Source organism: Bubalus bubalis, chromosome 2 (genome assembly GCF_019923935.1).
Source record: "Bubalus bubalis isolate 160015118507 breed Murrah chromosome 2, NDDB_SH_1, whole genome shotgun sequence".
NCBI classification, from domain to species: Eukaryota; Metazoa; Chordata; class Mammalia; order Artiodactyla; family Bovidae; genus Bubalus; species Bubalus bubalis.
In genome coordinates this window covers 27063117-27074370 of record NC_059158.1, presented here as the reverse complement: position 1 = coordinate 27074370, position 11254 = coordinate 27063117, and the positions used below count along the sequence as shown (strand labels likewise).

The window sequence follows — 11254 nt, the reverse complement described above, 5'->3', positions numbered from 1 at the left end:
GTGGAAAACTCCTTCGCCTCTCCGAACCTTAGCTCCCTCCGCTGAAAATAGGGTCAATCTGCTGGAGAGTACGTAAAAGGCCTGCTGGAGAGGCCCCACAAACGCCCCTTAAATGCAGGAATCTCTATACTGGTTAAAAATCTTTTGCCATCTGGAATCCCCGTTACACCCAGGTCCACGCCCAGTCTCGCTCCGTCCGGCAGGGGGCAGCAGGCTCCAGTCCCAGGATCAGGGCCAGGACCGAAAGCCGGGCCGCCGGAGCGAGTGGCCGGGTCCCGAGCGAGTGACCAGGTGTGGCCGCCGCCTGAGATGCTACAGCGCCGGCACCGCAGGTGGTACAGCCAAGTAACAATCTCCGCTGCACCGGGAGGCCACCGGCCGGATACCGGCCGGGTAGGACACCGGCCGGGTAGAACCGAGCAGCGGAGGAAGGGATGCTGAGCATGCGCGTGCGGAGGCGGGGCCGGTGCTTCCTGGAACCAGCAGCCCCGCCCAGTGCTGGGAGGGGAGCTCTCAGAGAGGGAAGGCTCTGACGGCGAGGTTAGCTTCTCGGTTCCAGGTACGAAGTTTTCCCTTAGCTGTCTCCCAAATTTTTTCTTTTCAGCCGCGGGGAGAGCTTAAGGCTGCAGGTGAGCTGTACATCTGGCTGTACCTCGAGATCTTTGTGCCCGTAATTTTCATGCAAAGGTGCAGAAATAGGCAGATAACGATGCCGAGAAACTTGGGAAGATTTTCCAGGGGGTGGAGTCTCCTCTTCCGGGGATTGCTTCTCTCCTTTTTCTGGGAAGTCCCCGAATTTCTTCCTTCCAAGGTCCTGAATCTCCTACCTGTCCTCCCTCCTCCTTTCCCGAAGCTAGGGAGAGATGGAGAAAGGGGTGGGGCCCTTGGATCATCTTAGAAATGCTTGGTAAGGTTTCAAACCTTCCCAGCACCACCCAGACTTCACTCGAAAATGTCTTTCAAGCCCCAAGGAGTTCAAAGGTAGGTAATTATTGATACTCAGCATATGGAAATGCTTTTTATATAATAGCTTAGGGAGATCTCTTAGTGGGTTCTCCAAATTTTGGAGGGCTAGGGACAAGGCAGGGCCCTGTCACCTGGTTTTGTGCGCTGAGCAGTAAATCATTTTGCTGCATTGCACCCAAGATGCTTTCTGGCCTTTCCAAGGAGTGGGCATTGCATTTGCGATGGGAGCACGTGATGCGTCGCGCACACCATCTTCATTCCGGTCCCCGCCTTGTTAACGCAGCCTCTGGCTTTCCTGTGTGATTCTGAGCAAATCAAACCGTCCTGCAACGGAAAAGGAGCGACAGGGAGAATTGCCTTTTGTTTGGATTTTCGCTGTAAACCCTTACAAGAGTTGAGAATAGATTTCTTTTGGCTCCTTAGAACAACACTCGGCTCCCTAAGGATATGAAGGGCTTTTTCCTGGCAATAGAGCTATACCGAGGGTAGGTCGGTTTCAGAGTATCTTAAGGCAGAAGTTATTCCTGAGTTTAGTCCTCAAGGACCTTGACTGGTGCAGAGGAGAGAGCTCAACGGAAGTGACTGTACATCAGGGCCCCAAGAGAGGATCAGAGAAAAAACTGGGGAGCTTTGAGGAGGGAAAGGAACCAGCCTTCCACAGCAGGTGATTGACTTAAGGAAAAAACTAGCTTCCTAAGTTACCACCTGATGATGAGTGATCTCTCTCATAACTTCACCTCTGTATGTAAGGATGTTTCCTGTCTGTATGTTGGTCATCTTAAACTGAATATGTTGTTTCCCTGTCTCAGGAAACAGCATCCCCACTAGTGGTCCAAGCCAGAGACTTATCCCTTCCCTACTCCCCGCCAACCCCACTCCCCCACTCCGGGCTTGTTGAGTCAACCCCCTGACATGTCCACCTCACTCCACTCTCATTTCTCCAGGCCAGACCACCATCATCTCTTGCTTGGCTTATTGCATCAGTCTCCCAGCCCATCTTTACCATACTCCCTTGACAGGGCTTCCAGGAGTAGTCCGGCCCTTACTCACCAGCGCCTGCTCTTTTCACACCCCTTGCACTTCTCTCCGTTTTAAAACCATGCCATGCTGTCTCATGCCACTAGGCTTTTGTAGGTGTCTCTCTTCTGCCTAGGACATACTCTTCCTCGCCAGACTCTTCCCTTGCTTTACTCCTGCCGGCCTCAAGGTCCCAGCTGCGTCCCTGCTTCCTCACAGAATGAAGCTTAGGCTGCCAGCCTGGGAGGGTGAAGCTCCTGGTTATAGGGCCTGTGCCTCTCCTCCGGGGGCTCCCTCAGGCAGCTGCGGCCCTCCTGGTGCTGCGCTGGAAGTCCTGGAAGACCAGGGCTGTGTCCATCAGTGGGGCTTTCCATCTCTTCCTGCTGCCTGCACATAGAAGACACCCAAGAGATAGTCGTTGATGTAATTGAGTATACATGCAAGTTATATCAGTAATATTATGGCTTGAGTCTATGAACGCCTGCATCATAAATCACCCTGCCTCAGTTGATTTCTCATTGTGCTGAAGTAGTATTGCCCTTGTTCACATCAAGCTTAAAAATGGGTGTAAGAGTGAAAGGGAGGAATCATCATTTGAGCAGCTAATATTTGTTGGGTGTTCAGTGTGTGCCAGGCATGGGTTCTGAGTGCCTTACAGTGTTAACTCATTTCATCACCACAGCAACTCTGTGAGGTAGGTATTTTTATTATCCCTGCTTTACAGATGGAGAAACTGAGATACAGAGAGATTAAGGAACATGCCTAACATTACACGTTGGTGAAGCCAAGCGTACACCGTGGAATGTGATGGCCTCCTTGAGAAAGACAGGAAGTAGGACTGGACGTGAGGTGCTCACAGGGCTGAGGGTGATAGGTCTGCAGGTGGAAGTTAGTGCAGTGTGGGCTAAGCCACGAGGCCAAGAAGTGCTTAACCCAGAAGTGAAAACTTTCAGGAACTTCAGCCTCACTTGTACGTTCACTCTTTTGGCAGCTAACTTTGTTTTGGGAAGTACTACTGATTAGGAATGAAACTTCTCTGAGTCTGCTATCTTGGTTCTGCTGTGTGACCTCAGGGCTGCTACTTGCCTTTTCTGTGCTTTAGTTGCCTCATCTGCAAAGTGGATAATGATAGTACTTACCTCCTAGGGTCGTGGTGATAATTAAATGAGTTGATACATATAAGGCCTTACAGTGGTGTCTGGCACATGGTAACTGCTCAGGAACGACATCCTTATTATGATTTATCCATGGTTTTGGAATACACGTCCTTCCTTCTTCTATATTCAGCCCCACTGGACCACTTCTTGGGCATCAACAACCATCCTGTTTTAATTCTTCATCCCACAGACATTGAGAATTTTCCATCATTGCCTCCTTTTCAGCGCCATCACCTCCTGTGCCTTGGGCTCCCAACCCCAGACCCTTCCTCACAGTAAGTGCTAACTTACCCTCCTTTTCCATTCTTCTGGGCCAGTTTGTTACCAGTTGCTGCAGAGAATTAAAGACCAGGTTAACCTAAATGGCAAACAGTGAGAAAATTGTGAAAATACAAAAAATTCTCATATACCATTCCTCATGTATACAAAGATAATTGTTTTTCCCAGGGAGAAAAATAGAGATGTAAAAAGATGTGCAGTCACCGCCAGAATCTTAGAATAATAATTAAAAAAAAAAAAAACTCTAGAGCTTATCTCGTCTATTCCCCTCACTTTGGGGGAGTTTGCCTTTTAGAGATGGGGCATGGTCCAGGGTCCAGCAGCCACTAGTGACCAGAGGCCATGTGTCCAACCTGTAGCCAGCACTCTTTCTCCTACGTCTTGGAGAATTCCAGGCAGGATTTCCATGGAGTTTCTTCGAACTTTTCACCCATGGGTGTTTCAGCTGCTTCTGTGAGGCCTGCAGGATCTCACGGTCACGCAGTTAACTTCCTGCCAGGGTTGCATTGCATTGCATCCTTCAGTGGTTTCCCATGGACCAAGCGTGGGTGTCTCTGCCACCACAGGAGAGCTGTCTCACAACAAAGCAAAGAGCACGTTGAAAGGGAATCAGTCAACAAGCACACGTCCTTGTTACCCCTTTCCTGTTCTTAGGTGTGAAGAGGAGCGGGTACAAAAAAGAAAGAATTACAAGATAGAGTTAAGGTCAGGGATGTTAGAAGAGCAGACGCTCCAGACCAGGTGGACGGTGCAGGTGGGAGTGGTTAAGGGGGTTAGGGGTGTGCCTGGGAAGGGGCGTGGTTAAGGAGGCTAGGGGGTGTGGTTAGAAGGGGCGTGGTTAAGGGGGTTAGGGGTGTGGCTGAGAAGGAGTGGTTAAGGGGGTGTGGCTGAGAAGGGGCGTGGTTAAGGTGGTTAGGGGGTGCGGCTGAGGAGGGGCGTGGTTAAGGAAGTTAGGGTGTGGTTTGAGATGGGCGTGGTTAAGGAGGTTAGGGGTGTGGCTGAGAAGGAAAGTAGGTTCAGAGGGAGATGGTGCGTAGAGAATGTTGGTCGGGGAGAAGGGGGCAAGTTCCAGGCACCGGAGTGCAAAGTGAACATGGCAGGGTCACTGCCCCGCTAGGAGACCAGGCTAACCAGAGCAGAAGTCCTGCTGGGGAGTGGGAAAGGCGTCCCCAACTGAGAGGACAGCAAGTCTTGGCAGACAGGAAAGGAAAATCAGCCTCAGGTGTCTCCCTCAGTGATCTTGAGAGTGATGAGGGTGAGGGGGACGGCGGCTGAGTGTTGGGAGAGGGGGAAGATCTAGCTGCCCTTTTCTTAGTGAACTAGAGAAATTAATTTATTTAATTCTGTGGAATGCACATCATTTTTATATACATTTGCTCCCCCAGACTCTTTTTATCTTGTAAAATATTTCCCTTCCCCCTTGCTTTAGACTTGAACCTTGCCAATGGACCTGATTGGTTTTGGTTATGCAGCCCTGGTGACGTTCGGAAGCATTTTGGGATATAAGCGGAGAGGTGAGGCCAAACCAGATTTTTCATCAAAAGGACCTGGTGGGAATTTGTGCTGGGATCATCTGAGGAGTCTATAAATATAAATAGGACATGAAGTCCTCAGGTGGCTGAGGACCAGCATGTGGTGGGAGGATTCGGGGAAGGAGGGGGGTTCCCTGCGGCTGGGTGAACAGAGCCTGTCATTCCAGAGCCTGGGCGTCTGAGTCTCCCTTCATCTGTTAATATCAGTTGCATAATTGACTTGAACTCCTCAGGGCTACTCTCTTATTATCAGATGAGTTTGTTTTTTTGTTACATACTCGTAGTGTCAAAAGGGCTTCCCTTGTGGCTCAGGCTGGTAAAGAATCAGCCTGCAATGTGGGAGACCTAGGTTCGATCCCTGGGTTGGGAAGATAACCCTGGAGAAGGGAACAGCTACCCACTCCACTTTTCTGGCCTAGAGAATTCCATGGACTGTATAGTCCATGGGGTCGCAAAAGTGTCAAAAAACAGAATTATGTTGATATTGTGTGTTGCAACAGAAAATTTGTTCAATACTTAGATATAATATCTGAAGTGGTCTCTTCATCTCTGTCCCAAGATGGAGAAAACACCCAGTTGATAAAAGACTTTCATGGAGAAAAAATGAAAGGCCAAGTTTTCTATTTTAGCTTGTTTAAGGTAAATGCACTTATATAGTCACAGTGTCCCAAATTTCTCTTTCTTATTTTTTTAAGAAATTCATAAAATGAAGTTATATTTTGAAGACTGTTTTATTAGTGACATTGGAGGACTTGAATTTCAGGTCTATATGGTTTTGAAAGTTACTTCTTTTAGTGATTTTTTGCTGCTGCTGCTGCTAAGTCGCTTCAGTCGTGTCTGACTCTGTGTGACCCCATAGATGGCAGCCCACCAGGCTCCCCCGTCCCTGGGATTCTCCAGGCAAGAATACTGGAGTGGGGTGCCATTTCCATCTCCAATGCATGAAAGTGAAAAGTGAAAGTGAAGTCGCTCAGTTGTGCCCGACTCCTAGCGACCCCATGGACTGCAGCCCACCAGGCCCCTCTGTCCATGGGATTTTCCAGGCAAGGGTACTGAAGTGGGTTGCTATTGACTTCTCCGAGTGATTTTTTTGAGGTGTAGGTAAAAAAGAGAGCTTGTGTGTGTGTGTGTGTGTGTGTGTGTGTGTGTTGGGGTTGCTGGAGGGTGTGGCAGGAGAGGGTTACTTTAGTTATAAGACATCTTCTTCCACTTGTTGCCTGAAGAATTAAGCTAGAACCTAGTGCATGTGGCTTCGGTTTCTGGATGGGTGTGTGTGTGTGTATGTGCATTGCTGTAATGGTTCTTAACCCTGCTGCAATCTGAATTTTCTGTAGATGTTTTAAAAAACAGAGATGACTTGTAACTGAATCACTTTGCTGTACATCAGTAACTAATACAGCACTGTAAATCAATTATATTTCAATAAAAACAAATGATACATTTAAATCCCTCTCCCCCCAAAAAACCCCAGAGGTGCCTTGACCCTTGAGATTCCAATCTGATAGATTCTAAATAGAGTGAGTGCCTTGAAGTGGGGACTATATGTCTTAGTCACAGTATCACTGGTGTGTACCCTCTTGCTCCCTACCCGGGGCAGAGGAAGTCCTCTCTGTCTGTCCCAGTGCCCGGGGCAGCACTGGGTGGGTACTGGGTGGGGAAGGGGATGGGTTGGCAGCTGGTTAGCTGAATCAGAGACCGGGTTTTTCCTGTTACTCATTGTGGTCCTGATCCACCCCTGAGTCGTGATGTGTTGAGGCTGGAAGCTTTGTTAATTATTCAGGACAAAACCACTGCTTGGTTTGCATAGGACCCCATCTACCTCCATGAGTTGAAAACATCATTTATCTTATTTTTATCATCACAACCTGAGAGTGAAATAATAGAGGCAAAGAGAATAGGGGGAATAAAAGAGGGACATAAAGAAGTTAGATAATTGTCTAAGATCATGCAGTTGCCATTGGAAGCGCTACTCCAAGGCAGGCTTTATCTCCACACCCATCCCTCTCATTGCTGTGTACTTGGGGTTCTGCATGAAACAGTCATTTCTTAGAAACTGTCCATGGATAGCTGATACATGATTTGGCCTTGTCCAGTTACAGTGCCCAAGAAGAAACACATTTTTTCCACGTGTTGCATATATCACACATTAAGTGATAAAGGCATGTCTTCATTTGCAGATTTTCTATCTGAACCCTTACTTTTTTTTCCCCCTGCAGGTGGTGTTCTGTCTCTGATTGCTGGTCTTTTTGTTGGATTTTTGGCTGGCTATGGAGCTTACCGTGTCTCCAATGACAAGCGAGATGTAAAGCTGTCACTGTGTAAGGCGTTTTTTCCCTGGTTATGCAGAATCAAAGCTTGGGGGTAGCTTTTTAATACCCAGCCCAGGTGTCCTAGAAAATACTGGTGAGTTGGCAGGTAGCAAAATGCTTGTATGGAGTTGGAACGCTATTCTTGTTCCTCTCTACACAGACCCGATCAAAAGTAATGATGTTGCTGCCAGGCCTCAGAAGAATATTTCTGTAAAGTTTGTTACTAGGAAGAGAAAATAAAATTAGAAAAAATGAGGAGTTATGTCTGAATTTTCTGCTAACCCTCCTAAATGCACATTAGCATAGTTTTTATTACTGTGAAAATGTCTAAAAAGAGACAGTCTTGGATTGTTTTATTGAATTTACAAACTGCTTTTAGATCCCACTTTGCCTTAAGATTGAACCTAGAAAAGCAAGGCTGGGGCTTCCCTGACTGTCCAGTGGTTAAGACTTTGCCTTCTAAGGCAGGGGGTGTAGGTCTGAACTTCTGGTCATGGCACTAGATCCCACATGCTGCAACTAAGACCTAGCACAGCCAAATAAATAAATATTTTAAAAAATGATACACATATATTGGGCATTTTATTCATATGCACTTAAACAGTAAATGTATCTTATTGCCAGTCATGTTGATTTGTGTATCAGCAAGTGATTTTGCCTTTAAAGTTGTTCTTAAATTGTGATATCAATGGCCTAGTCTCTTACATAATCTCTTATCATAGTGGTTCAGCTCCTAAAAGGCTGGTGTGGTGCTTCTGAATTTGTATTATTATTAGACTGTTGTTATATATTTCGTCTCCAAGCATTCATTTTTTTGAAAATGGAATGCTACAAAATAAAGTCAGCCTTTTCCTACTATTATTTTATTAATCAGGTCTTACTTTAAAGATTCACTTTACAAACTGATTCTTTCCCTTCCATTTATTGGAAGTCTCCTGTGAGTCTAGGCATACTGCCTAGTATTCCTGAGGAAACTTGGAAAAGATACAGTCCTGGCCTTCCCAGGAGTATTCTATAAATAGACATTTAAGTTAGAAAAACACTTTTTCTTTTCAAGATATTTCAGTAATGGATTTTAACATGCTTGTTTACTCAGAAACCTTTTTGATTAGCTAATTTATAAAGTATTTTGACAGAACACTTTATCTTTTCAAGAACATAGCAACTCAGTACCAACACATAATCATTGTTATATTAGAAAGCTGAAATCAAATCCATCTGTTTCACAAGCAAGCACTGATAACATGTTTGAGGCCCTGGTTCATGCACTGGTCTGTTTTTTAGTTACAGCTTTCTTCCTGGCCACCATAATGGGGGTGAGATTTAAGAGGTCCAAGAAAATCATGCCAGCTGGACTGGTTGCAGGTTTAAGGTAAGAAAAACCTATTTTGATCTATTCTTTCCTCTGCTGTCATTTTGAAGTGCTGAATTTTGAGCAAAAGTCAGTTTTAACTTGAAAGGTCAAAGTAATTTTTATTACAGTCAGCATGACTATAAAACCTTCAAACATCATCCATTCTGGAGAAGGCAATGGCAACCCACTCCAGTACTCTTGCCTGGAAAATCCCATGGGCAGAGGAGCCTGGTAGGCTGCAATCCATGGGGTCGCAAAGAGTTGGACATGACTGAGCTACTTCACTTTCACTTTTCACTTTCATTCATTGGAGAAGGAAATGGCAACCCACTCCAGTGTTCTTGCCTGGAGAATCCCAGCGACAGGGGAGCCTGGTGTGGGGTCGCACAGAGTCAGACACGACTGAAGCGACTTAGCAGCAGCAGCAGCAGCATCCATTCAGTCAATTGCTGACATTTATGTGCCTGGGAATGTTTTTATCGAATACACTTAGTGTTGCTATAGTATCTTATCACATGTACACAATTACCTTTTTTCAGAATAAAGAATTAAAATCAGCCTCATTTTTTCTCAGGATTTACCTGTCTGAGACAGTAAGTGTATTCATTTAAATCTGGTATCTCTCTTAGAGAGTTCGACAGTGACAGTCTCACAGTTATTTTGAGTTTTTAAGGGAGAAAACTTAATATTTTTAAAAAAGATAAACAGGGAGCTTCACATTTCTCTTAATCTCAGTAATTCTTTCCATGAGATTAAGCACATTCCCAAGTAAAAATTTGTGCATAACATTTTAAATTCTTCTTGGAAGCTGCCTTTATATGTTGAAAGCTATCAATGTGTTCATTTTCTCTGATGTAGGTTTTCACTTTTGGCAATTTATGCTAAAAAAATAATGAGATATATCTAAAGACTGATGTCTATTGCAACTCTGTGTCTAGTTGAAGATATGATGAACTGAAAAATTAGAAGCAGCTTGAAAATTCACCAGTAAGGAAATGGTTCAATAATTGTTTTGTCCACTTAGTGGAATATTGAGCAAGCATTGCATCTCATATTTTCAAAAACCATTTAGTGATGTTTGAAAATATTAATGACAAAATAGGAGATGAAAACAGAATAAACAACCAAATATAGTGTGATCTCAATTTTTTGAAAGTCTGTGTATAGAAAAACAAGATAGAAAGGAAATACTTCAAATACTTCATGTTAGTAATCTCTAGGTGGTAACAGAATGAGAAATTTTCTGCTTTCTACTTTTCAATAGAATTTTCTAGCGTGGCTAGATATAATGTTTATGATTTGGGAACGAAAGTGTGATTATACAGGCCTGGTTTCTAATGAGGGTCCTGTTCTAATGATGATACTTGGTGGTGGAAAGTCAAAGTAGGGTTTACAGGTTAAAAAGTCAAGACTCCAAGCTTGGAAAGTAGCTGAGATTGTAATAATAACACAAAATTGCCCCTTGATGAGTTTTTCAAGCTCCTTGCCTTTACTATCTATTGAAAATTTTGTTTCCTAACATTTCTCTTATGAAAGTTCAGCCCAGATTCTCAGAACATTAAATTCTGATTTTTCTCCTTCACTTAGTGAACATTTTTTAAGTGGCCAGTTCAGTCACATCTGGGAAGTTCAAGTACAGGGATCCTGAGAGCATCTCTGGTCCAGGGAGTAGCAGCAGAGCCGCACCCTGGAAGCCAGGGTCTAGTACCACACAGGTTAGGTGGGCATGTGAGCCTTCTCTCACCTCCTGAGTCACCTCCCCTTGCCTGTCTTGTTTTAATCCAGCCTCTTGATGATCCTGAGACTTGTCTTACTGCTGCTTTGAGAAGCCAGAGAAAGTGAAAACTAAATCTGAGTCGTTCTGCTCTAACGGCCAGAAGCCTACTGTTTGTACTGAAAAGATAAATTTCAGTATGGAATGTTCAATGTGGTCTTATTTTATGTTGGAAACTGCCCAAGAAACACTGTCGCCTCTAATATGGACACTAGTTTGAGGGATTTTTCTTTTTTTTTTTTTTAATAAATAGTTTAACCGTTTTCTAATTGTTAGATTTTTATTTCATTAAAGATATTTTAATGAAATTGTGATGTACATCATAAATTGTGATGTACTCTTTGATTTTCTATGTCATGTTTTATAGATGGTGGTTCCAAATACTCATGTCTGGAGTAAGTTTAAACTATAAACTATAACTTATCAGATGATGGAATGCCCAAAGCAGGCTTCATAGAATGCTCTTGTATCTATTTGTCATTTGTGTTATATTCGATTTTTTTTCCCATTTTAATTGTATTTCTGCCAGTGGTTTTTTTTTTTCTTTAATAAACTTCATCCCCAGCACACTCTGTACAAATATTATGTATTCAGTATTCAAATAAAGACCTGTTTTAAGCCTGTTTCTCTCATTTTAAAGTCTTCTCTATATCCTTATCATCTTTGATAGTATTTTTCCCAAGGATTCTATTTTACTCCCTTTATAATAACAGAAAATACATGAAAGTTTAAATGTTTACAATTTGGAATAATAAAAAATATTAAGAAAATATACTGATACATGGCTCCCTGATTGTCATTCCTTAATATTTTATGTTAAATAGTGTTAAACCACTGAGGACATCAGATCACCCTCATTCTATACT

General features: G+C 43.9%; 1 protein-coding gene across 8 annotated transcripts; it reads left to right on the top strand.

Moving 5' to 3' along the window:
• The first annotated feature begins 231 nt into the window (after positions 1–231).
• Positions 232–11011, top strand: TMEM14A (transmembrane protein 14A). 8 transcript variants are annotated; one of them, XM_006056768.4, is made up of 7 exons: positions 237–559; positions 3331–3415; positions 4074–4173; positions 4849–4933; positions 7168–7269; positions 8545–8632; positions 10400–11011. In XM_006056768.4, exons 4-7 carry the CDS (start codon positions 4864–4866, stop codon positions 10437–10439), a joined length of 300 nt encoding a protein of 99 aa, XP_006056830.1. In that variant the 5' UTR covers positions 237–559; positions 3331–3415; positions 4074–4173; positions 4849–4863; the 3' UTR covers positions 10440–11011. The 8 variants fall into 8 exon arrangements, with proteins under 8 accessions (XP_006056828.1, XP_006056835.1, XP_006056830.1 ...); XM_006056766.4 differs by lacking the exon at positions 4074–4173 and having other exon boundaries at positions 232–559; XM_006056770.4 differs by lacking the exon at positions 4074–4173 and having other exon boundaries at positions 239–629; positions 3366–3415.
• The last annotated feature ends 243 nt before the right edge of the window (positions 11012–11254 follow it).